The sequence below is a fragment of the Monodelphis domestica genome, chromosome 2 (assembly GCF_027887165.1).
Source record: "Monodelphis domestica isolate mMonDom1 chromosome 2, mMonDom1.pri, whole genome shotgun sequence".
Lineage (NCBI taxonomy): Eukaryota > Metazoa > Chordata > Mammalia > Didelphimorphia > Didelphidae > Monodelphis > Monodelphis domestica.
The window spans coordinates 541,000,113-541,024,781 of record NC_077228.1 but is presented as its reverse complement, the minus strand read 5'-3'; the positions used below and the strand labels follow the sequence as shown (position 1 = coordinate 541,024,781).

Genomic DNA, 24,669 nt, shown 5'->3' with positions numbered 1-24,669 from the left:
TTGTGTCCCCCCTTTTGTGGCCCTTCCCCCTCCCCCCGGGCAGGCTTCTTTGCAGCTCTGGCCCTTTTCTTCCTCGTTTTAAGACATCTTGGAGAGCTAATGAGGATAACAGCAACCTCAGGTCCCTCAACCACAACATGGGAGAAGTCTCGCAGTATGGTTACTTAGCAGTTACAAAAAGCCGTCCCCTCCCACCTCCACCCCCTCCTTCTAGCATACTAATCCAAATTCCAATTCATTTTGATGATGATCAGATGAGAATAAGAATAATAAACTAGAAGGAATAAGAGAATACCCACTTAGATTCAGGAAGATCTGAGTTCAAGTTTTGCCTCAGATCCTGCCTCTCTGTGTGGCCCTGGAGAAGTCATTTCCCCCTGTCTACCTCAGTTTCCTTCTCTGAAAATGGGGACAAAAGCACTACCTATCTCCTAGGGTAGTGGTGAGGAGGAATCAAATAGGAAATCCCTCTGCAAACTGTTCCAAGCAGCGTTAACATTAGCTGTAATTAGCACCACCATGTGCAAGGCATTTCTGAGGAGAAACAAAATGTTTGCAAAACGAGGCATCCCCTACCCAAGGAGAGTGCAGCCTACCGTGTGTGTGTGCGCACGTGTGCACATGAGCACTCCAGACATGACGGGGAACATCAGTTTCCTCACTTGTAAAATGAGGGGGTTCCATTTTGACATCCATAAAATGGGACTAATAATGTTCCTAATAGCTCCCCACCAAGAGGGTCACATCAAGGCTGCAGCGCAATCCAGGAAAGGCAGGTGTCATCGGGAGCTCTTTTCTGGTTCTAAATGGCGATGAGGCTCTCTGGTGGGTCCAGTTATAAGGGCTGGGTGTCAGACCGGGCCATTCTGTCTCTTCCTGTGTCTCTACACGTCTCTGTGTCTCTCTCATGCATCTCTTTGTCTACCAATGCTGTCTCTGTCTTTCTCTCTGAATGTCTCTGCCTCTCTCCCATCTGTCTGCCACTGTCTCTATTTCTCTGTCTGGAAGATGAAGATAGCAACAGCGCCAGCCTAGCCCAACTGTCGTGGGCATTTGGTGAACAAATGGAGAGGAGGAAACCCTTTCCCAAACTTATGTGCCCACAGGACCGTAGCTAGGTCTAGAGCCGGAAGGGGCCTCGGTGGTCTTCTGCTCCAGTCTTCTCATTTTACAAATGAGGCAACTGAGCAAGAGAGACACTAAAGGACTTGCCCACATTCAGACAGGAGGAATTGACAAAGGGTGTTATAGAACATGAGTTATTATTATTACTCCTCCTCCTCCTCCTCCTCCACTACCACCACCATCACCACCACCACCACCACCACCACCACTACTACTACTACTACTACTACTACTACTACTACTACTACTACTACTACTACTACTACTACTACTACTACTGACAGCAAGACCCTCCTTTGTCTGGAGCATGACGAATGAATGAATGAATGAATGAATGCAAGCATGTATCATTTATTAAGTACTAGCTTTATGCCAAACCCTCTGCGAAGAGCTGGAGCTATGAATAGAAAAATCAAGCTAGTCCTGTTCTTATAGGAGTTGATATGCTAATTATGGGAGATGGCATCTAAAGGAAAGCCTGCCTACAGGGCAGATGGAAGGGCCAGAGGGACAGCATCGGGATTGCTGGCAAGGTCCAGAGACTTGGGCTTCATAGATAGGGCAGATGACAGAGTTGGGTGGTGGGAGGGCCTAGAGAGGCAGATGGTAAGGCTGAGTGGTTTTCCATGGAAGGAACAGCATGTGAGTTGCCTGGCCCCAGAGGGAGTGAGGCACTGCCCCTCTCTTACGTTGGATCTTCCTAGAGCTTGGATGTCCCAGGACACCCTTATCTGAAGAGCAGGGATGGTCCTAGCAGCGACATCACAGCTCCAGTAATGACGCATGGAGGGTCTTGGCAAAAGCCACGTGGCTGGAGACTGCTCTGGTGATCGCCGTTCGTCCCCCTCTTTGTCACCATCGTCATTTTCGGCCCATTTTGTCTATTTTTACATTTCTCAGAAGATGGCGCTAACATTAGCTTTGGCAGTGACGCTACGCTATCGTGCCACCTGAACAGGGCAGTTTTCATTTTCTTGTTATTTCTCTCTTTCTAACTTCAGATCAAACTTCCACTTAATGAAGACTGTCCCCACCAGGAATGGGCAAATGGCCCTAGTGAGACCCGCTTCCCTCAGGCTCTCCTTTTGCCCAGTTGCCCATCTGGGTCTTCTCTTGAAAGAGAAGAATGAAGATTCTGGAATGGCCACAATGAGCAGATTCCATCTCCTCTCTCAGAAAAAAGAAAGGACAAAGGAGCAGCCCAGGGTCTCCCCCCTTGATCCGCAGCCCTGCCAATCCACAAGGTTCTCTTTGGTTTTTATAGGCCCAAGGCCCTAGCGGTGGTGGGTGTGCAGGTGGTTTGCCAAGGGCTACTTTCCTGCTCACTCACTCCTTCCAGCTGGCTTCTTTGTGCTTTTGACTTTCCTGAAGGGGTGCCTGGCTTTTTTGCTTTTAAAATAGGCCAGGGAGAAGAAAATGGGCATCAGCCGTAAGGCCCCTCCCTTTCATCATTTACCCCTAAGAAAATCTTTTGGAAGTACTCATGAAAAGAATAGGGGTCAGCTCCAAGTTTCATTCAGTCATTCCTTCCTTCCTTCATTGACCACACATGTATTAAGTGCCTACTGTGTGCCAGGTGCTGTGCTTGGAGCTGGGAAAACGGGGGGGGGGGGGATGACACAATCTCTGGGCCCTCCCACCTTTCATTCTTCACTTGGAAGAAAAAAACACAACAAAGTAAAAACCTACCTATTTGGGGAATGAGGTGGGGGATGGGGGGAGACTGGGGTCCCCGGAGGGGCAGGGGGCGTCAGGCCATGCCTGTGCTATAGGCCAGTAAGGGACCCTGCCAAAGAGGGGACATGGGGACAGCAAATAGGCAAAGGAGATCGAGGCAGAGCAGCTTGGGCATGGCAAGTTGGGCAATGCCATGGAGAAGCCCCCTCTGTGGGGCACAGTGAGTGGGTAAGAGTGGCTGCAAATGAAGGGAATTGGGGGAATCAGCCCAGAAATCAGGCTGCAGCCAAAGTGTGAAGGGCTTGGAGAGGGATGGACCAGAGAGGTTGAACTAGCTCATCTTCTAGGTACTGGGGGCCACAGAGGCATTGGAAGAGGCAATGGATGGCAGCTATGTGCCTTAGGAGCACCACCACGGCCGTTGTGTGTGGGACACATGGGAGAGGGAGAGGCTTGAGGCAGGCAGATTGCTTAGATGCTTTTCTCTTGCCCCACTGAGAGGTGCTGAGGGCCTGGAGTAGGAGGGGGCTGTGTGAGTAGAAAGAATGAGACAAGTGTGGAAGTCAAGGCAAAGCATAGTAAGTGCCAGGCTCTGTCCTGAGAGACCTCTCAACAAGATGTGGCGGTGTCGGATGAACAAATCAGTCAGCAAGCATGTCACAGTGGGAAAATAACTGATTCTGGAGTCAGAGGAGAGCCAAGTTCGAATCTCACCTCTGACAGCTTACTTTCTCTATCACCTTGGGCATGCCACTTAACCTACTTGGGCCTCAGTTTTCCCATCTATAAAACAAACAGATTGGATGAGATGGCACCCAGATCTCTTGTAGGTGGACACCTTTGCTCCTTAAGCACCTATTCAGTGTGCCCTGAGCCAGGCACTGTGCAGACAATGAGTCCCTCAAGGACTTCTTCCCAGGTGCCAGACATCCAAGCCCCCAAATGAGGCTATCATTGCCCTTAATTAAGGGGGAAGAGAATCCACATTTAGTAAGTGTCTCCCAGGTGCCAGGCACCATTCTAAGCTCTGGAGCTTTGAGAGAAAAGGCAGCGAGTTCGGGTCCAGCCATGTGGAATTTGGAATGCCCACAGTGTATGGAATTCCCAAAGTCCAGAAGGCAAGTAGCTGGTGATGACGGCACAGCAGGGTTCAGGAGAGAGTCTGGGGCTGGGTTTACAGATCAGGTGAAGCAGCCAAGACAAGGGAGGGTCAGGGAGTCAGGAGAGGGCAGTGCCACGGAAGCCCCTGAGGACGGGCTAGCCAGGAGGAGTTCCAGGAGTCTCAGCTGACATCCAACCTTCGAGAATCCCCGATAAGGACCCCTTTAACAGGTGGTGAACATCAGAACCAAACCCATCACCCCTCCCGTCTGCAGCCCCTCATGTGTCCCGTGTTCTGCTACAAATGGAATGATGAGGTTTGGTACGTTCTCGAGATCATGGAATCCCCCTTGCAAGGCAGCCCAGACTGTGAGAGGCCATGTGAGCTGCCCTTCTCATTTTACAGATGTGGAAACTGAGGCCAAGAGAGAGGATACTAAGTGGCCAGAGCTACTGCATCAGCACATAGAGATCTGGCACCAGAGTCCCCAAGACCTGAGTTCAAGTCTGGCCTCAGACATTTGCTAGCTGTGGTATGACCCCAGGCAAATCATTTAACCCTTTGTTAGCCTCAGTTTCCTCATCTATAAAAATTGAATATTAACACCTATATCTGAGGGTTGTTGTGAAGATTAAGTGAGATAATTTTGCACTCCTTAAAGTACTTGGAGAATACTAGCTATTATTATTAATAATTATCAAGTATTATTTATTCTGAATCATTTTATCAAACATGTTAGTTAACATGTATTATAGATCATCGTAATTTACTTATAACATTATTTGTTAATTAATGTTATTCTTACGCCACATTACTCTTTGATTAGAAAAAAAGGAGCATATGCCCCTATGAGTCTAGGAGGGAAGAGAACCCCCAATGTGGAAATTCCCTTTGCTGACGCAGATCCAGATCCACAACAGGGTTGTAAGTTTTGGTTTGAGGGACCTAGAACTCTGAGGAGTTAGGTGACTTCTCTAGGGTCATACAGCTGGTATGGATCAGAGACAAGATGCGAACCCAATTCTTGCTGACAGGAAGGCAGGAATTCGAGCTACTTTTCTATGTGGCTGCTTGGAAAAGAGCAGTCCTACATGTGGAATCACGCACGCCGCACACACGCACACACAGAGTTTCCAGCTACCAGAAGACCACATTTATTGGGCAGCGACATAAAATGCTTCTGGCCACGTATGCAGAACTGTACGGTGGAATGGGACCGGCCCGCCTTGAGGAGAAGATGGAAATAATCCCAATGCAGAAACTCATGGAAAGCCTTCAGAGCCCCCAGTTTGATGGGTCTTTTGGGGATCACGTCTCTGCCGCGTTCCTGGACCACCCAAAGATGGGCGGCTCAATCGAGAATGCGTCTGCGTAGTGCCTGGCTCCTTGGCAGCTGGATTTCACGGGCGTGTCCTGACCCTTCCGCAGGACCAGAAGTCCAAGAGACCAAGGACAGAGCCAGCGGCCCACCTAGAGGCCACCTCATCCAACCACCTGCACTGACACATGAAGAAAACGCGGTCTCCAGAGGACAAGAACCTTTCCGAGGCAGAGCGCGCGCGTGTCAGCTGAAGGTGAGGCTTTGGGCTCTCTTCTGGCGCTGGGCTGCCCTGTCTCGGGGTGCCTCCTCTGCTTCCGGCTTCTCAGGGCGCCGCGTCTCTCTCGTTCAGCCGTGAGGCACGTTTTCCCAGAAGCGGCCGGGGCACGGGCTGCTCCTCCAGGCTGACCCCGCTACGCTCCCTCATGGGCGATAAGAACGATCCTCCGCGATGCTCAGGAGGTACGAGCTCGTCAGTGTAGACGTTCCCTCCAACGATCTGGGTCTGGCCCATGTGCGCCTGCCTATTCCGGGCGCTTCCTGTTCCCTCCCTGTCAGGCCACACAGCCGGCCGCTCTGGCTTTCCCTTGATGTACGCCTGGAGTTTGTGGCCCCAAAGTGAGCATCCATGACCCCATATCAGTCCTCGGGCCTCAGGGGACGCCCTGAGCTCTGCAGGACGCTCCAGGGGTGGGTGGGGCCTTTCCACAGGGCCACAGGCATCTCTGGCCTTGTTTTCTTGTGGGCCTATAGTGTGCCAAGGACTGTGCTGCGGGATCCACATAGAAAGACACAAGAGGAAACCAACTCCTCGTGTAGCCTTCAAGCAGGGGGAGCTGAGGAGGACGGACGTCCGGCTCCTTGTTCAGGGCGAATTCCTCTGGTTTGCAAACCTCCTGACAGTTTCCGAGGCTTTTCTAGACAAAACGATGGCACCGAATGAAGCCTTTCCTGGGAGCCTCTGCGTCGAGCTAAGTGTTGGAGCGGCTCGTCCTTGGGCTTCGACGGGAGGCTGATCGGGCTTGGGGCAGAGCCCCGTCCATTTGAGAGAGGCCCCCTCCCTGCCTCCTGTTCCTGCCTCCTCTCTCTCCATTTCTGCTTTTCGACACGGCCCAGCATGGCTGCGGCCCAAGTGAACTCCGTGAGCCCCTTGTCCAGTCCTCTCGTGGTCATACCCTGAGAGCAGCAGATGCTGGCCTTCTGCGAACCTCCCACTCTTTGTTTGCTGTCCCCGAGGGCCCCATCCTTCCGCTGCAACACCCTTGCCCTTTGGATCTCGCTGGAGAGAGAAGAAGGAGAGCACAGAGCCAGGCTCTCTCCTTCCGTCCAGCTCACAGGCGAGCAGAGGAAGCGGGAAGTCGAGAGAGACAGAGATAAGAGGGAGAGACAGAGACAGAGACAGAGACAGAGACAGAGACAGAGAGACAGACAGAGAGAGAGAGAGACAGAGGGAGAGAGACAGAGAGGGAAAGAGACAGGGAGAGAGAGAGAGACAGAGAGAGACAGAGAGAGAGAGACAGAGACAGGGAGACAGAGAGAGAGACAGAGAGACAGAGAGGGAGAGAGACAGAGAGAGGGAGAGAGAGACAGAGAGAGGGAGAGACAGAAAGGGAGGGAGAGAGACAGAGAGAGAGAGAAAGAGAGACAGAGGAGACAGAGAGAGAGAGAGAGACAGACAGAGAGGGAGAGAGACAGAGAGAGAGGGAGAGAAAGAGAGAAGCCTGCGCAGGCTTAACCTCCTCTTGCTCAGGGATGTTTCCCGAGCTGACAAGGACTCGAGCGGGGTTCCAGGCTCGCATCTGAGGCCGGCTGCTCTCTGGAGGTGCGTCGGACAAGAAGCCAGGCCAGAAGGAAGCCCTGCCTGGTCCGCTCTGAGCTCCTCCGAGCCCCGCCGGGCCCGAATGCTTTCTCAGAACGGGATGTACAAACCCGAGCCTCTTCCTTGGACTGTCATCGCAGGCCCTCCCCTCCTCCTCTTCCTCCTTTCTCCCGGGCCCCAGGGAGGGCGGCCCGCTGGGCTCCTTCCGGGGCTCCTCACGCTTTTAGGAGGCTAACCCTGAGGGCTTCTCCAAGGGCCGGCCTCCCTCCCTGCCTCCGTCCTCTCCTGCAGCCATGAACTCCAGGCTCTCCTTCGCTGGCCTCCCCGTGTTCTCTCTCTGTCCTCCTCCTTCCTATGGCCGCCTCTTGCCATCCGTCGATGGGCCGATCCGTGCCTCGATGGCCGCGGTTGCCCGTCCCGCGAGCCTGCTCGGAACATGTCGGGCCCGGGCCCGCCCTCCGTCTCTGGGTCACTCTTCACGGGCCGCCGGCCTGCTCCGCAGCTGTCCTGGGGAGTCTCGCTTTTCTCATTCAGGCCTTCCCGGCTTGTTTATTTTAGTAGCAAGGAAGCAGAGAGAAATCGGCTCTGACTCATTCATTCGCTTGTGCTCCCCAGTAGGTTCTGCATCAACAAGCGCCCCTGCCTGGGATGACGAAGGCGGCCCCACTGTTTAACCTCTTTGTTTCTCTTCGTCCTCCCCCCATCAGGCAGGCCCAGCTGTGGCCTGCCGGGGCCCTTCCTGCCCCCGCCCCGGGCCGGCCGCGGGAGAGGAGGACGGGGGAAGCCATTGGGCCTGGAGCTTCTGTTTGCCATGGCCGCCCGCCTCCTCCTAACGTCCCCCTGGTCGAAAGTTGGCCCGCGCCCTCCTAGAATGGACGGAGGGGGCGGGCGGGCCCCCGGGCGCCTTGGGGTGCAGCCCCGTAGATGAGAACAGAACCTGGGCTCGAAGGAGAGCGGCCGGGGCTAAGAGCGGGGCCGTGGGGGCCAGGGAGCAGGGGGACGGGGAGAGCAGGCCCCTTACCTTATCTAAACCTTCGCCCCCGGCCTGTAGAGAGGGGGTGAGAGGGCCGGCCTGGCTGTGTGACTCTGGGTAAGTCTTTAGATGGACGCTCATGCACAGCTGGCCTGCAACAATCGAGAAGCTCCTCTGGTGGTCTCTTGGAGAGGGGCTGGGGGGGGGCCGCTGCCACCCCCCCCATTCACTGCCTAATAACCCCCTCCCCCTCCCGTTCACTTTGGCTCCTGGGGGCAGAGTGTCTGGGAAACGGGGCGGCATCCCAGGCGCTTTGGGTTTGAAAAGACCATTTTTAGGTTTCTGGGTGCCGCCTGGCCGGCTTTGGCCGCTCTCCGTGGCCGTGTGGGTCGCTGGGCAGCCCGGGCAGGCCAGAAGAAGGTCTCTGGGCCTTGGGGGGCTCCGAGCGCGCCTACATCTCACGGAGAGCCTTGGCGGAGGCAGCCTTTGGGGCTCCCTCGCCCGCGAAGCCAAGGGTCGGTGTGTGGAGTCCGCGGCGTGCTCTGCAGCGCCAGGCGAGGCTCGTTTGGGAAGGGGCTGGATGGTGGAGAAGCTCGCGCCGGCCCTCACTCGGAGGCCGTTCCACCAGGTGCCCGCCGGGCAGAGCCGGCAGGCGAAGATGCGGGTGGGAGCCCCGAGGGGGCCAGGGCGAAGCCGGGCTTCCCTCTGCGCTCTGGGCCCAGGCGTGGGACAGGATGTCTCAGGGCGCCCGTGGAAGGCTCCCCTTTTAAAGCTGGGCCGGGAAGCCTTTCCAGAGTCTGTCCAGAGCCTCGGAGACCCCGTACATGGAAGCAGAGCCCAACGGCGTCGGAGGTTTGCCCCGGGGAGCCCCGTAAGACAGGGACACCCTCCCCTGGTGCTCGGAGGACCGGGGTGCCCAGAGCTGGGCCGGGGGCCTCAGAGGCTACTGGATGCGACTCCCTCTCTGTACAGCGATGGGCTCGAGGCCTGGCCGAGGGAAGAGGCCAGGCACGGACCCAGCGCTGGAAAGGCCTGCCGAGGAGGCCGAGCGCTGGGACACGGAGGGCCCCGAGGCCGTCAGGGCGCAGACGGAGGCCCTCGTTTCATGCTCGGGTTTCGGTGCTGGACCTGCCTGACACGCTGGTCGGGGCGCCACCCAGGAAGGTGTCCGGCTGCCTCTGTGGCCCCTCCAGGCCTCACCACTCAGAGCTGAGCCCCGGCCGAGGCTGGTCAGCCATGAATAGAACCCGCATCTCGGGGACCCCCGGAAAAGGTGGAAGCATCCCACAGGCGGCTTCCCTGCCTGGCTCCCACCCGCAGAGAAAGAGGAAGAAGGCGCGTTAGCGAGGGGCGGGCGGAGAGCGAAAGGCTGGCCTCCGGGAGGAGCAGCTCAGCCAGTGGAGTCAGGAAGCCCGTCCCGGGCGGCCGATCCCCAGCGAGCCTCCCCCACCCGCCCAGGAACGGGTCCGGGGGCCACCGAGGGCCACCGAGGGCCAGACTTCACCCAGCGACGACCAGGACGGCTCCTTTGAGGAAGCCGAAAGCGGGGACCATCCTCGGGCGGAGGAGAGGAAGAGTCGGGGGAAGCTGGGAAGAAGGCCCGGCGAGGCGATGGAGAGCCGAAGGAGCAGAGCCCGGGGAGCCCTCGCAGTGCCGGCGCTGAAAACGGCTCAGATGGGGGGGGGCAGAGAGCGGCTCACAGGAGCGACCACGGGAGCCCCCGAGGGGCGCAGAACAAGACACACGCTCTGGGCCTGCCGGGTGGGGGGCTCTTTGTCTCGCCAGGCACAAGTTTTATTTTTTCACTTAAAAAACATTTCATGGGCCACGCGAGGGGGAGATACGAGAGACACCGACAATAAATAGAAGGATGATCGCCGTGACCACAGAGAGCCCCCCCCCCCCCCCATCCAGGGACAGAAGAGTCAGGAAGGGAAGCTCCATCCTGGCCCTTTAAACTTGGATTTCCAATACTCTCCCGCATGGCAGGTTTGGGGAGACAGTGGAAGGCGGAAAGGCGCGAAAGAGCGTCCATTTCCCAATAAATATGGAAGAGACAACTAGAGCCGAGGCCTCGCCGGGCCGCTGGCACCGGAGCTCCGAGCTCATGACCGGTTGGAGGTGAGATTTGAACCCGGGCTTCCCGACTCCACCTGCCGAGCTCCGTCCGCTCTCCTCTGAAGCAGGGAGCACGAGAGGCCAGTCGGCGCGCCCTGACCGAGCTCCTGAAGGGCTACCAAGGAAGGCCCGAGAGTCTTAGAAGCCCCCATTTTGTGGAGGAGAAAGCTGAGGTCCAGGAAGCAGTGACCAGAGCTCAGTCCCATTGGCGAGGAGGAGGCTTCGGGGCCAAGAGTCCAAGCCGGGCCCCCCGACGCGCTGCCCTAAGTACAGACGGCTGGTTATCCCGCAATCGGGGGGTGCAGCTGGGCCCAGAAATGGCCTGAAATAGTAAAAACAAATCAAGTTCAGGGCTCGGGGCCTGTTGGAAGCAGGGATTCCGAGCGCACGCTCCAGCTTGCAGCTCCTCCTAGCAGGCTATGGGGCTGGAAGAAAAGAAGAAGAAGAAGGTCTCGGCTTTAGTGAGTGCTGGAAGGACTGATAGGATTTCCCTGGACTCTCGGAGTCAGAGAAGGGCAACACGCCCATTTTAGAGAGGAGGAAACTGAGGCTCCGAACGGCTTAATGATGCTAACAGCACTGATGTCGTCTTTGAACGTCTGGCCCCACTCTCCCCCTAGAGTCTGCCGGAGCTCACTTTTGCAAGAAGTTCACTCCAGCCTTTCTTACTCTACAACATCATCGTATTGACGATCACACTTGAAATTTCACCCGCATGCAGGTAGGTTCTCCCGCAAAGGCCAGCCCATCTCACCATCAGGGCACACTGCCTCCCACCCAGGGCTTCCCTTTCCCCTTCCCAGCCACTGTCTGCCACAAGAGCCTCCTTCCACACGTCCGCCAGCCCCGAGTCTTCTCCTGCCCATCCCATCCACGGCCACTTCCTTCAGTCCGTCCTCAGGTCCTTCCTCCTCCTGGTGGTCCTCTGACCACTCCCCTGTGTGTCGGGGCTCCCTTACTCAGCTCCCCCAGACTCGAGCTATGGCATGACCAGGGCACAGAGGTGACCCCCTCCTTCTTGCCAGGGCTGCCTCCGTTAGGACCCTCGCTAGATCTCAGCCGCCTCTCCACCACGCCACAGTGCCACAGCGCTGCCGGGGGCTGGCCGGGGGTCCTCGGAAACGCTCACATTCCCCCAGACCAATGGCTGCCGTGCACAGTCAGACACCGAGTCAGTGGCCAAGCCCACCCCAGGCCCTTCCAGGAGCATTGCTCGGGGCCGTTTTCTACAATTCTTCCCAGAATCCACCGTGCCATGGGTTTGCCTCTAGTAAGAGAAAATGCCATTCGATTTGGCCACGTGCTAAAAGTCCGGGCAGAGAGACCCACCAACAAGGAAATTAGTTATCCCGGGAGGCCTGGCTCGGCTACCACGAAGAGGATCCACGGACAGACCTTGGGAGGAGAGCTGCGGCCACTGAGCCCGCACAGAAACGAGAAAGCCTCCTCTCCTTGGGAAGCTCATGGAGGGAGGAAACCACACACGTGGACGCATTCCAGGGCCACGGAGAGGCGGCAAAACATGGCCTTTTGTCCTCACCCGCCTCTGGCAGAGTCGGTGACGCCATTTCCCAAAGAAGCTCCAACCTGTCAACTCCTGCCATCAGTGCAGATCCCAGATGTGCAGATGCCATCCTTGAATGACTTGGTAGATCCTCCCACACCGCTGGGCCTCGGTGACCCAGCCCGAAGCATAACGGTGGGACACCCGGCACCAGTGTTTGCCACTGATGGAGCCACCCTGATGGATTCTGAGGCCTTCGGTGATAGCCCACTTTCTCCAGCAAGCTGTCACAAGACCTGGGAATAGCAGAGCCTTGGGGGACCTCAAAAGCCACCTTCCCCAGCCTGAGAGCCAACCAGCAAGGCTCCCTTCCATGCGGCGAAGGATGCTCAAAGACCTCCAGCAGCAAGTTCTGTCTGCCAGGAAGCCTTTCCTCACCAAAGGTGAAATCTCCTCCTCGAGCTTCCTTCCGTGATATGGTTCCAGCTGCTTGGGCCAAGCTGAAGAAGTCCGTCCCCTCCTGTCCAGGAGCTCCCTTTAAGTCCCTGAAGATAGCCACTTAGAATTCTCTAGCACAGATAAGCCACTCCTGCCTTTTCCTCTTCTTTTCTGTTTAAACCATCTTTGCCCTCCATCTTGGAAGCAATAGCAGGCACTGGTTCCAAGGCAGAAGAGTTGTAAGGGCTAGATGATGGGGGTCAAGTGACTTGCCCAGGGTCACCCAGCTGGGAAGTGTCTGAGGCCAGATTGGAACCCAGAACCTCCCTTCTCTAGGCCTGGCTCTCCATCCACTGAGCTACCCAGCTGCCCCCTTCCACTGGTTTTTAACTGGTTTCCAAAGTATGTCCCACCTGATGTCTTCTTGGTCTTCCTCTCCTCTTGGACAATGGTTCCCTTTCATCACATCAACGTTGTCTCTGTATTCTAGACCGTAACCAACATGGAGCTGGGCCCATAGAGGAGGCCACACAGCGCTTCCTCAGGGACACGGCTGGCGCATATTTTGGCAGCCCTTTGTTCACTAAAAGGAGAACTACCAAAATCTTCCCAGCACACAGTAGGGGCAGAATGAGGATTTGTTGACTTGATTGGCTTTGCTGACACCTGAGTGCAGTTGTTAACTTGCTTTTGTGACCTTTGACCAAGATCCTATGACTTTGAAGAAGTGTCTGGCAGGTGACATTTGCTGCCTTGTTGGTTTTCTATTTAGTTAGTAGAGGAGATGCTCAACCAAATAGGTATAGGAGCACCTACTATGTGCCAGGCAGCTAGGTGGCACCACAGTGGATAGAGCACCAGGTCCGGAGTCAGAAACACTCATCTCCCTGAATTCCAATTTGGCCTCAGTTACTTACTAGCTGTGTGAGTCTGGGAAAGTCCTTTAACCCTGTTGGCCTCAGTTTCCTCATCTCTAAAATGAGCTGGAGAAGGAAAAAAAGGCCAACTGCTCCAGGATCTTTGCCAAGAAAACCCCAAATGGGGTCAGGAAGAGTTGGATACCACTGAAACAACAGCACAAATATTCCAGGAAGTACAGTGAACGCTGAATTCAGACAGGCAAAGGCAGGGGGAATGAAGACAGCACCCAGAGAAAGAACCTTGTTTCCCAGTCCAAAACTGGCTAATGGTATTTACCTGGCCACGAGACTTAAGGAACCGGGTGGGACAAGCACACAGCAAAGTGCTGGGAAATCAACCTGACTAAGCAAGGACCAACTGCCATGCCAAAGGCATGAGGATGAATAGACTCCTCCCATGCTGAAGAAGCGATGGACTCAGGGCACAGCATGAAACTTTGTTTTGCTCAACTTTTTGTTTTGTTTGTTAAAAAGATATTCCTCCCTCCCTCCCTCCCTCTGTCCTTCCCTTCCTTCCTTCCTTCCTTCCTTCCTTCCTTCCTTCCTTCCTTCCTTCCTTCCTTCCTTCCTTCCTTCCTTCCTTCCTTCCTTCCTTCCTTCCTTCCTTCCTCCCTCCCTCCCTCCCTCCCTCCCTCCCTTCCTTCCTTCCTTCCTTCCTTCCTTCCTTCCTTCCTCCCTCCCTTCCTTCCTTCCTTCCCTCCTTTCTTCCTTCCCTCCTTCCTTCCTTCCTTCCTTCCTTCCTTCCTTCCTCCCTCCCTTCCTTCCTTCCTTCCCTCCTTTCTTCCTTCCCTCCTTCCTTCCTTCCTTCCTTCCTTCCTTCCTTCCTTCCTTCCTTCCTTCCTTCCTTCCTTCCTTCCTTCCTTCCTTCCTTCCTTCCTTCCTTCCTTCCTTCCTTCCTTCCTCCCTCCCTCCCTCCCTCCCTTCCTTCCTCCCTCCCTCCCTCCCTCCCTCCCTTCCTTTCTTCCTTCCTCTCTCCCCCCTCCCTTCCTTTTTTTCTCCCTCCCCTCCCTTCCTTCCTTTCTCTCTCCCTTCCTTCCTTCCTTCCTTCTCTTTTCCTTTCTCTCTTTTGCTCTCTTTCTTCTGGATTGAAGGGAGGGAAAATAAATTGTTAATCTATTAAAAATAAAAATTTAATTTAAAAATCATAAGAACAAATAAATGCTTTACCATGTAGCTATCTGTTATTTTTGCAACAGCTTTAAAGATATGACATCAATTAGCAAGAAAATATTTCTAATAATGCTTATAGTGATGGTTACAAACCCAACAGAAAAGGAAATGGACAGTCTTCTTCCTCTGTTATTCCTCCCTTTCTCTTTCCCTTTCCTAGATGTCCTAGAATCTCTACCTTCCTTAGAAGCTCAGTTGAGTGGATAAACTTTTCTCTTCCCTACCAGCTATTAGTAGGTGGTTCTCCTGTCCCCACTTCTTTATTCTGCTCCCCCCAGCAAAAATAAAAAGTCTGTCACTGGTATTTTGTAGCTGTGTGACCCTGGGTAAGTCACTTACCCTTGTTAAGCTTCAGATTGTGCTGATGTGGAGAATGGAGAGGTTGAAGTGGAGCTTTCAGGGGCCTTTTCAGCTCTAGATCCATGCTCCTATGATTATGTGTTTGTTTTGTTTCTATTTATCTAGACAAACATCTTCTGGAGAGAACCTAAATTCCTTGGAAGCTTGTTCCTTTTCTGTCTTTGATTCTAAGCACCTCTCACAGGACCTGACCCCTTGTAGGTGTTTCCTTCCTCCCCCTCCCTTAATTTCTTCCTTTCTTTCCTACTCTCTTTCTCTCCCTCCCTCCTTTTTTTTTTAATCAAAGTATTCCTTGGAAGTCACAAAACTTCTTAAAATCTTTGCTAGAGCTGGAGGAGCCCTGGACGAACTCGGAATAAAGTGCTTCTTGGTGTAAGGAGCAGGCCAAGCCACGGCAGAGCCCCCCGGGGTGTCCATGGGCCATCCAGCAGGTTGGAAAGAAATCCTCACAGGGACGTCAGGGGTAAAAAGGTCTAAATCATTTTAGAGTCGCTGGTTTTGTTTTGGCAACAAGTTTGATGAATTAAAAGATAATGAGCAAATTCTTCATTGTCTTCATCCATCAATATCTTGGAAGGCCAGCCAGAACCAGTTGGAAAAACGATTTAGAATGCCTTGAAATCTTCCTGACTCGCCTGTTCTAAATGCCTCTTTATGGCACGAACACCATAGCATAAAACCGTACTGGCCAAGAAACCGAAGATAGTAACTGCTACAAAGCCCTAAACCTCCAAGAGACTGGCTTAGGGGGCAGTGGGAAGGGGGGCTTGGAAGTCTGGGAACCTGGTTTAGAGCTCCGTAACCCAGGCCCAATCACTTTGTCTCGGTGTGCCTCAGTTGCCTCATCTGTAAAATGAAAGGATTGGACTTGATGACCTCTAGAGTTCCTCCCGGTTCCATATTAACGACCCCAGGAGCCCTCACTGCATCTCAGTTTCCCCATTTGTAACAGTAAAGGCTTGGACTCCAAAGCCTCTTTCGGAGCTCACATTCCCTGATTCCGTGAAATAACTGACACCTCCCCTCCCAGCCAGAGACCCTCCATTGGGAAGGCTGCCAGCTTTCTTCAAGCCTCCCCCAAACGGCAGATACTCCACTGGTTGAGTGAGATACGATACGGCTCTACTGGGAAACGGGAAAGAAGTAAGAGCTGCTTTTAGAGTCTGAAAAACGCTTTACATGATCTCATGTGGTCAAGACCGCTACCAGGGACGCTGGCGGTGGGGCTCATTTGTTTTCAATTATATCTGACTCTTCTTGACCCCATCGGGGGATTTCTTGGCACAGATACTAGATTGGCTGGCCATTTCCTTCTCTGGCTCATTTTACAGGTAAGGAAACTGAGGCAAACAGAGTTAAGTGACTTGCCCAGGACCACCTGGCAGTTAAGTGTCTGAAGCCAGATTGAACTCAGGAAGATGACTCCAGACCTAGTGCTCTATCCATTATACCGCCTAGCTGCCCACATTAAAGATATGATTCCTATTTTATAAGTGAAAGAATTAAGGCTTGGGGAGGCTAAGTGTTGGGGTTTGGGTTTCTCTCCTGGAAAGGTATTTTGAGGACTATTTTAAATACCAAACATGAGCTTAAACCTTTAATTAGCGCCAATTTGGCCAGATTATATTCAGCCATGTTTCCCTCTTTCATCTTTGCTCTATTACAGGGATGACGTGAAGGCGGCCCTTCCTCCCTCTGCATCCATAGACCCTGGGAGACGACAATAGGAACCCCCATTGGCCAAGACGATGCCGCAGTGTCATAAACGGAGCCATGGCGGCCATGAGGAATAAATGGCAGGGCTGTAAACTGAGGACAAAGGAGGGAGGGCACCGGCCTTGCAGTGCCCCTGGCCAGGCCGGGCTGTGGGGATGGGAGTGCTGCAGGGCCAGCCGGCCGGCCAAAGCTGCTCTAGAGATGCTTAAACCTCCGGGAGCTTCAATAGCCCGCCTCACTCACAGTCCAAGTCAGAAGAAAAGTCCATGATCACAGCTAGATGGTGAGCTAGCAGCAACGTTATGTACCATGTGGCACAGAGGGCAGACTTGATTTAGATCCTTTTTAAAAGAATCTTGAATTTTGTCCCCAACCAGATTGTCTCTGAATGAATTTTATTCGGTTCAAATACCATTATGCAAGGGCAGATAAATGCCCAAGTTAATGGAAAATCTTCCTCCCTCCCTCCTTCCTTCCCTCCCTCCCTCCCTCCCTCCCTCCCTCCCTCCCTCCCTCCTTCCTTCCTTCCTTCCTTCCTTCCTTCCTTCCTTCCTTCCTTCCTTCCTTCCTTCCTTCCTTCCTTCCTTCCTTCCTTCCTCCCTTCCTTCCTTCCTTCTGCCCTCCCTCCCTCCCTCCCTCCCTCCCTCCCTCCCTCCCTTCCTTCCTTCCTTCCCTCCCCCCTTCCTTCCTTCCTTCCTTCCTTCCTTCCTTCCTTCCTTCCTTCCTTCCTTCCTTCCTTCCTTCCTTCCTTCCTTCCTTCCTTCCTTCCTTCCTTCCTCCCTCCCTTCCTTCCTTCCTTCCTTCCTTCCTTCCTTCCTTCCTTCCTTCCTTCCTTCCTTCCTTCCTTCCTTCCTCCCTCCCTCCCTCCCTCCCTCCCTTCCTTCCTTCCTTCCCTCCCCCCTTCCTTCCTTCCTTCCTTCCTTCCTTCCTTCCTTCCTTCCTTCCTTCCTTCCTTCCTTCCTTCCTTCCTTCCTTCCTTCCTTCCTTCCTTCCTTCCTCCCTTCCGCCCTCCCTCCCTCCCTTCCTTTCTTCCTTCCCTCCCTCCCTCCCTTCCTTCCTCCCTTCCTTCCTTCCTTCCTTCCTCCCTCCCTTCCTTCCTTCCTTCCTTCCTTCCTTCCTTCCTTCCTTCCTTCCTTCCTTCCTTCCTTCCTTCCTTCCTTCCTTCCTTCCTTCCTTCCTTCCTTCCTTCCTCCCTTCCTTCCTCCCTTCCTTCCTTCCTTCCTTCCTTCCTCCCTCCCTCCCTTCCTTCCTTCCTCCCTCCCTTCCTTTCTTCCCTGCTTCCCTCCCTCCCTCCCTGTATTCCCTTCCCTTTCCCTCCTTCTTCTCTTGCATTCCACCCTCCCCCCAGATTTGATGCTTCTTACAGCTCTCTTTAAAAACAAGAACAGAAAGGCCAGCTTTTTCTCTGGGGGCACTCAATAGGACCAGCCTCTCCTATGAGGAATTCCATCATGGCTCCCACAGGTTTCCTGGAAGACACCCAATAAACACCAAGCCAGCTGAGCTCCTGACCATCTTCCCTTCCTCTTCCTGAGCTGGGGTTTCCAGTGGGGGAGAGGAGGCGAGCTCAGAGACGGGCCCTTCTCATCAGGAGCGCAGCAGGCCCCTGGCTGCTGACATCTGATCGCTTCTGCACACCCTCCCAGCCCGGTGACCTTTAGCAAACGCCATGAGACAGTTGGTCGAGCCCCTGATCATCGATCTCTCTGTGGAAAGGGGAGAAGCGGCTGCCCGGCCCCGGCCTTCGGCCTCAGAATGCTCAGTCCCAGCTGAGTGCACAAGGAGCTCCCTGTGGGAGCCCCCGACGGCTCCCCCTGTTTTCTTTTAGGGAGTTTGTTTAGCATATGTGGCGCCCCCCTTCCCTCCAGGAGACTCAGCTCCCTGTAGAGTTAATGAGACAGAACTCCATCCACAGAAGGAAGTCCCACTCCCGAGTCATAAGTAAGCCAAGCAGAATGTGCCCACCAGGCCCCCCAGCCACACGGCTAGCCCAGAGCCACCTCTAAGGGGAGCGAGGTTTGGGGGTGGCCCTCGGGTGCCTCCTGTGAAGCTGCTGGCCAAGCAGCCCATTGGGAGTGCCGAGCCCTCCGGCTTTTCTGTCCTGGCGCATCGTCCTGACTAAGCTCTTTGCACTGGCTGCCACCGAGGCCGGCACAAATCTCTGGCCCACAAGGCCCGGCCAAATTCCCTCTAGAACGGAAAGGTGACGCGTGCTTTCTCCTGGCTGAGGTGGAGGAAAGAGCCCCTTCCTCCACGGGGTTCCTTTTCTGACGCCTTCTCTCTCCAAGAGATGGTTCTAGACAGGGAGGGGAGAGCCAAGCTAGCAGGTCTGTCCGCAGGAACTCAAAGGACAGCCCTGGGAGAAAGGAAGAGGAAGTCCCAGGGGAGCACGCCTTTCCTTCCCTGGTCCGATGCACCCAGCCACCCATGTTAGGGGCTTCCTCTGTCCTTTGCCCAGGCTGGTGAGCTCTCTGAAGGGCTAGCTTGGCGGGCCTCTCTGCCTTCTTACTCTGGAGACCATCCGCACACCCCGGCTCTAACTTCACAGCCACACCACAAAGAGGCCAGCCGTGTGGGCCTGCCATTTCCTGGGATCGGGATATCCGCCCATCTCTGTCTCTTCGTCCCCCTCCCCCAGAACCACCCCTGCCTTGGGCTCACCCTTGTCATGTCTCTCCCCTTCAGGCTGCAGGATTTCGTGTGGGCACCCCAAATCGTGCTCTCCTCTCACCACGTGCCCCCACACCTGAGATCTCCCAGAGGTCGGCTCTGCTGCCTCTCCGAAGCTCTGGCAAATGTTCCCTGAAGGCATATGGGGACAGGCTCCTGCGGGGGCCCGTGGCAGATTCCCGGGACCCCATCCTGGGTGGCAGCTTCAAAAGCCAAGCTGCTTCTCGAGATCCCTGCTCTGAAGGGAAGGGAAGCGGGCGAAGCCTGTGACGGACGCAAAGGGGAGAAGCAGGCTTCTCTTGGAGGCCCGTTCCCGGCACCATTTCTACGGGGAGTTAAAGCATCGTTTGCCCTGTGATTGCTGTGATGCCTCCGGCCTGAGGTCTAGCCTCACACTTGTCGCCCTCCTCCTGCTCCCTGTTTTCCAGCCCAGCAGAGATGGCCCTTTGTGGCCCTCCCACTGGCCGGAGCCACATCTGCCTCTTTCTTTTCCTTGGTGCCTTTCTCTGTCCTCTGTCTCTGTCCTCTGTCTCTGTCCTCTGTCTCTGTCCTCTGTCTGTCTGTCCTCTGTCTGTCTGTCCTCTGTCTGTCTGTCTGGCTGTCTCTCTCCCCCTCTGTCTCTCTCTCAGAAAGCAGACAACACTAACTGCAACCCGTGGAGCCGTTCCCAGGTCAAGTCACACACAAAGAGACATTCCAGAGTGCGCCCACTGGCTTGTTGTTGCTGTTGTTTTGGTTTGCTTTGGAATCTCTCGGTGATCGGAGGAAATCAAAGTGAGCTGGGCAAGGGGACGAGGAGGGACGACTGCCTGCCTGCCTGCCTGCCACGAAGATCCTGCTCCTGCTCCTGCTCCTGCTCCTGCTCCCCTCTCAGCCCACTGGATCCAGTGGGGGCCTTTCCAGCCAAAGCCTCTGCCCGGAGCCCCTCCTCAGCCCCTCCCTGCCCCTAAAGAGCACACTCAAAGCCCTCTCGTTCATCCTCTTCACAACAAGGAACCTGAAACCTCTTTGGGGGGCCACGATCTCTCCAGGGAGGGTCCCAAACCCCGCACGCCCAGGGGAATCTTGGTCCTTTGCGGGGAAATTCACAGCAAAGTCAGCGTTGGGAGGCAGATTTGAGTATCACCATGCCCCCCATCTGTTATTCTCTTATTCCTGGGGACAAGGCCACCAGCCAGAAAGGCGAAGGAGCCCTCCGAGGCCCAGGGGTGCCCTGCCCTCCTCCAGCATCTTTCTAACAGCAGAGCCAGGACTTTTCAACTCCCTGCCTGCCTGACTCCTGCCTGAGTGCAAACTCTGCTCAGATATGATGTTTCCATGCTTCCTCCCCAAAGAGATCACGAAGAGCCCCCCCCCCCCCCAAGAGGCCTGGTCTTTGGGCCAGGGAGGGAGGCACCCTTGATGTGGAGGAGCCGGCTGGGCCGTTGTGTGGGCGTGATCTGGAGAGAGAGCAAAGACGCCCACCGAGGCAGCTGCCACCAGGGCACTGCAGCCATCTTGGGCCCCTTGTCTGACATTCCAGCAGAGGGTCATTCCTTGATGATTGGAGCCCACCCAGAAACCCCTCCAGCCTGCTGGGTCTGTACGGATGGGCGCTGTCTCTGCAAGGCCAGGAGGCCCGAGGATCTGCTCTCCCAGCTCTGATGTTCTCAGGACTTTCACACACACTCACACTCACACACACTCACACACACACTCACATTCACACACTCACACTCATACACACACTCACACACACTCACACTCATACACACACACACACACTCACTCACACACTCACACACACTCACTCACACACACACTCACACACACTCACACACACACTCACACTCACTCACACACTCACACACACATACACACACACACACACACACACACACACACACCTCTCCAAACCTTCGGAGTTTTCCTGTGGGGAGGCTCTAGCTGATGGCTCAAACAGAGCCGCTCACTCGGGTCCGCTTCCACTTTGGAAATGTGGCCAGAGAAAACCCATCAGCATCCAGCCCGGCCCCCCTTGGGCCATTTCCTGCCCTTCTGGCTTCTCGCAGCCCAGCTCCGGCTTTCTGACCCCTCAGTTCCTCGGCAGGGCTCCGACGGCCGGACCCCCAGAATCCCCCATCACGGTGGGGCTGGCGATCTCTGGGAGGACAGTCCAGCCCTTCGTTGCTCACCGTGGTGGGCTGGGGCTGCCCAGCCTCCAGGGGAAGGAGGGTGTCCAAGGACTCGAGGGCCCGGCTTGAGCAAGCTTTCCGGCCTGCCACCCTAGGCCAAGGGCATCCCAGCCGTGGCTCCTTCAGGCCCTCCCCTTCTCGGTGTGTGTGGCTGGGGGAAGCCCAGGGCTTGGAGCCGTCAGGATGAAAGGGATGGAGGGGAGAGTAAGCAGAGGAAAAGCAACCCGGAAATCTGTCCCAAAGAGAGGTTCTGGTGAATGTATTCACTGGGCCTGGGGGGGGGGGGGTCGTTAATGGCCCTAAACCAGCAGCTTCCCCTGAACCGCAGTCCTGGCTCTCCTCTCCCTGGGGCTCCCCAGGTCGGCCTCGGCATTGTTTGTAAACGAAATCCTGAGCTCTCCAGCCAGATTCCTCCAGTGGGGCAAAGGCGCCAGCATGCACTCTGCCTCCTTTGCTTACTGGGACAATCATAAGGACGATTCTGTGGACATGATACTTAAACAGTGGGGGGGGGGGGGGGCGCCTGAACCCCCAGCCTGAGCCCTTCAGCCGGCCTGGTGCTCCTTCAGAGGTTCCAGACTGTCCTCGGAGGGGACGGGCCAAAGGGATTGACTAGGGGCAGCTCGTCTACAATCGTTGCAACCCCAAAGGCCGGCGCTGGTCTATACTGTCCCTGGCCAATCGGACAAAGCGCGTGTGGGTGACCCTGTCCATCTGTGATCCCTCCAGCCTTAGGTTCGGCGCCTCCAGAACCCAAGCCCCAAAGCCATCTCGGCGCTCTTGGACAAACGCGAAACGGGAGCTCCGGCCGTCCCAGCCGAGGGGGGGGGGAGCTCTCAGGAGCAGAAGAGCCCCCCCATATGTGGGGGGGCGCGCGGGGGGCCTTAGCTCCCTCCCTCTCTCAGGTTCACGTGGGCTGAGCGAGGCTCCCGGAGGCTCTGGCAGCCCCCAGGAAGCAGAAAGACCGGAAACTTTCTCGCTTACATGAACGACGACGACAACATCGGCGCGGCTCCCCGGGTTCTGCTCACCGTCCCGGCTTCTGTGCACGTGCCCGTTTGGCCAGGGCAGTGAGGCGTCCGAGCCACAGAAAGGGGCGATGCCTTCCCCGCCTAAACCGGCCAGGCTGTGCCGGAAGGACGGTTCTCTCGGCCCCTTCCGCCCCCTTCTTTGACCCGTTGTGCCAGCCCAGGCTTTCCCTGCCTCGAGACCTCTGATCTGAATCGGACCCAGGACCAGGGGAACGGGAGGCCAGCCGACGTAGAGCCCCCATTGCATCCCCAATGGCCGTCTGGGGTGACGCGACTTGGCCGCCCCACATACGATCTGCACATACATGTACTTTACATGTGTGTATGCACGCACGCACATCTTAGCGGGGGGGGGGGGCATGTGTGCACTCTCCAGGCCCCTCCACCCCAGGCACTTCCTACTGAAGCAGGCTGGACGCGAGGGAAGGAGGGAAGAGGGACCCGCAGAGGAAATCGGCGGAGATTGCCGGGAGCCCTTCCTGGCCCCGGCCCGGGCTGGCAGGCTGGGAGGCTGGGAGCCTGGCTCCTTTTGAACCTGACCAGGGCTGACGTTATCTCCTTGGGAGAAGATGGGGGCCTGGGCAGCCGCACTCACACTCACACTCACAGCTCAGAGCCCAGCCAGAAAGAGAAACTGACTGACGGCTTGGGGTTTGCTTTTCTTTTTTAAATGAAGCCCCAGCCCAGAACTGATTGTCCCGGAGATTAGGGCCGGCCTGGAAAGTGCCCCTCGGGGAGAGGCCCCAGGGGATCCGGGCCATCCCTCGGAGGCAGCTTTATCAGAGCCGCCCCTCAGCCAGGGCCCAGCGAGGCTCCGGTACAAACAGCAGCTGTTGTCCATCTTTGCTGTCACTGGGCTCTGCTGGTTGCGTCCTCTTATCCCCCCCCCCCCCCCCCAAGGAAAACACTCATGTTTGTACAAGAAATGCCTTCTGGCTCTGCGGGAAATTGTCCCTTCCTCCATCTGCCCGGCCTCCTCCCTCCAGCCAGCATGTACCAGCCGTGGAGCGCGGGTCCCCTGGGTGCCCGGGCAGTGCCCAGGGCCTTGCTTCCCTGCTTCTCCCTCCTCTCTTTTGTTCCTGGAGGGCCACTTATTTCCCTGCATGTGGACAAAGCAACCAACTGGAGAAGCTGCCGCCTGCCTAGTGCCGGATCAAGCCCTCGGAACTAGGGTTAGCTGTTCCTGGCACCTGAGACTCTGCCCCCTGGCCAGGGCCGAGCCCTACGAGGGAGCCCGGTGCGAGGAGTTCCCAGGCCCAGCCACCCTTCCTGCCATTGGCGTCCAGGCCTGGGAGCGCAGGGGAAGAGGAGAGCGGGCGGGCGAGGTGAGAGGAAAAGAGCCGTACCTACCCCGTGGGCAGCTGGGCTTCCGGGAGCCTGGGGCGAGCTAGTGGGATGCCGACATGGACCACGCGCCCTCCATCCTCCACACGGAAAAGGCATAGCTGAGCCTCTCGTGGGCCACGTAGCTGCAGCTGGTCATCTTATTGTCCATCTCGTCGCTCTGCAGCACCTGGTAGAGGAAGTCTATGTACCTGGCTGCCAGCTTCAGGGTCTGGATCTTGCTGAGTTTGTCGGAGGGCAGAGTGGGGATGATCTTGCGCAGGGCGGCGAAGGCTTCGTTCAGGGACTGCGTCCTCTGCCTCTCCCGGACGTTGGCCAGAATCCTCTGGCTCTGCAGCTCCTCATAGGACTGCGAGCTGGGGCTGCCCTTCTTCCCCCGCTTGCCCGGGGTGGGGCTGCCATCTTCGCTGGATTTCTTGCTGTACCTTCTCTTTCTGCCAAACCTCTTGGGCTGCCTTTCCAGCTCCTCTTCGCTGGTGCCCAAGCTGTCCACCGGCGAGACCGGAGAACTGGAGCCTTCCTCCATTCTTTCTGCAAGGAGGCAGGGGGAAGAAGGAGGGAGGAAACAGTCTTAGCCAAACTCGCTGGCTCTCGCTCTCGCTCTCGCTCTCTCTCTCTCTCTCTCTCTCTCTCTCTCTCTCTCTCTCTCTCTCTCTCTCTCTCTCTCTCCTCTTCCTCCTTCTCTCTCTCTTTCTGTGTGTGCGCGCGCGGTGTGAGCGCGCGTGGAAGCCTCACTCAATGTGTTTGAAATTCCTGAGACAGATCCTTTTGGAAAAACAGGAGTTTTGCTGACCCGACGTTTTCCAAGTTTCTCGAAAGTCTCTTATTTCAAGGCCGGCTCGGGCAAAGCCGAGGTCTCCGAGAGAGGAAGTTATTCTAACTTTTTTGGAAACTTTAGCTGGGCTCCTTACTAAATAGTTGTCACCAGTGAGGGAGGTGCGGAGGCCGCCGCTGATTGGCCGCCGGCGCGAGGGGGAGGAAAAGGACTTTCTTTTCTTCGCCTCCTCCCCCCCTCCCTTCCCTCCTTCCCTCCCTCTTCCCTTCCTCCCCTCTCCCTCCCTGCTCCGACTTTCCCAGTTTGGGGTTAGCCGGAGCCCAAAGCCGGGGAAGAAGGCACCTCGGCTCCCAGCGAGCTCCTAGAAGCTCCCATCCTCTGCCCCCCGCCCCCGCCTGGGGGCCTCCCACCGACCCTCCCTGGGCGGCCGCTTTG

General features: G+C 56.0%; 1 protein-coding gene across 2 annotated transcripts in view; it reads right to left on the bottom strand.

Annotated features, from left to right (window-relative positions):
• The window catches only part of TWIST2 (twist family bHLH transcription factor 2), a 57,773-nt gene extending 33,372 nt beyond the window's left edge, over nt 1-24,401 (bottom strand). Inside the window, exon 1 of one of the 2 annotated variants that reach the window (XM_007486037.3) lies at nt 23,462-24,401. In XM_007486037.3, coding sequence (XP_007486099.1) covers nt 23,503-23,985 — 483 coding nt within the window. In that variant the 5' untranslated portion in view covers nt 23,986-24,401 and the 3' untranslated portion in view covers nt 23,462-23,502. The remainder of the gene's footprint in view (nt 1-23,461) is intronic. The other variant, XM_001362079.4, reaches the window with a different exon arrangement.
• Between the last annotated feature and the right edge of the window lie 268 nt (nt 24,402-24,669).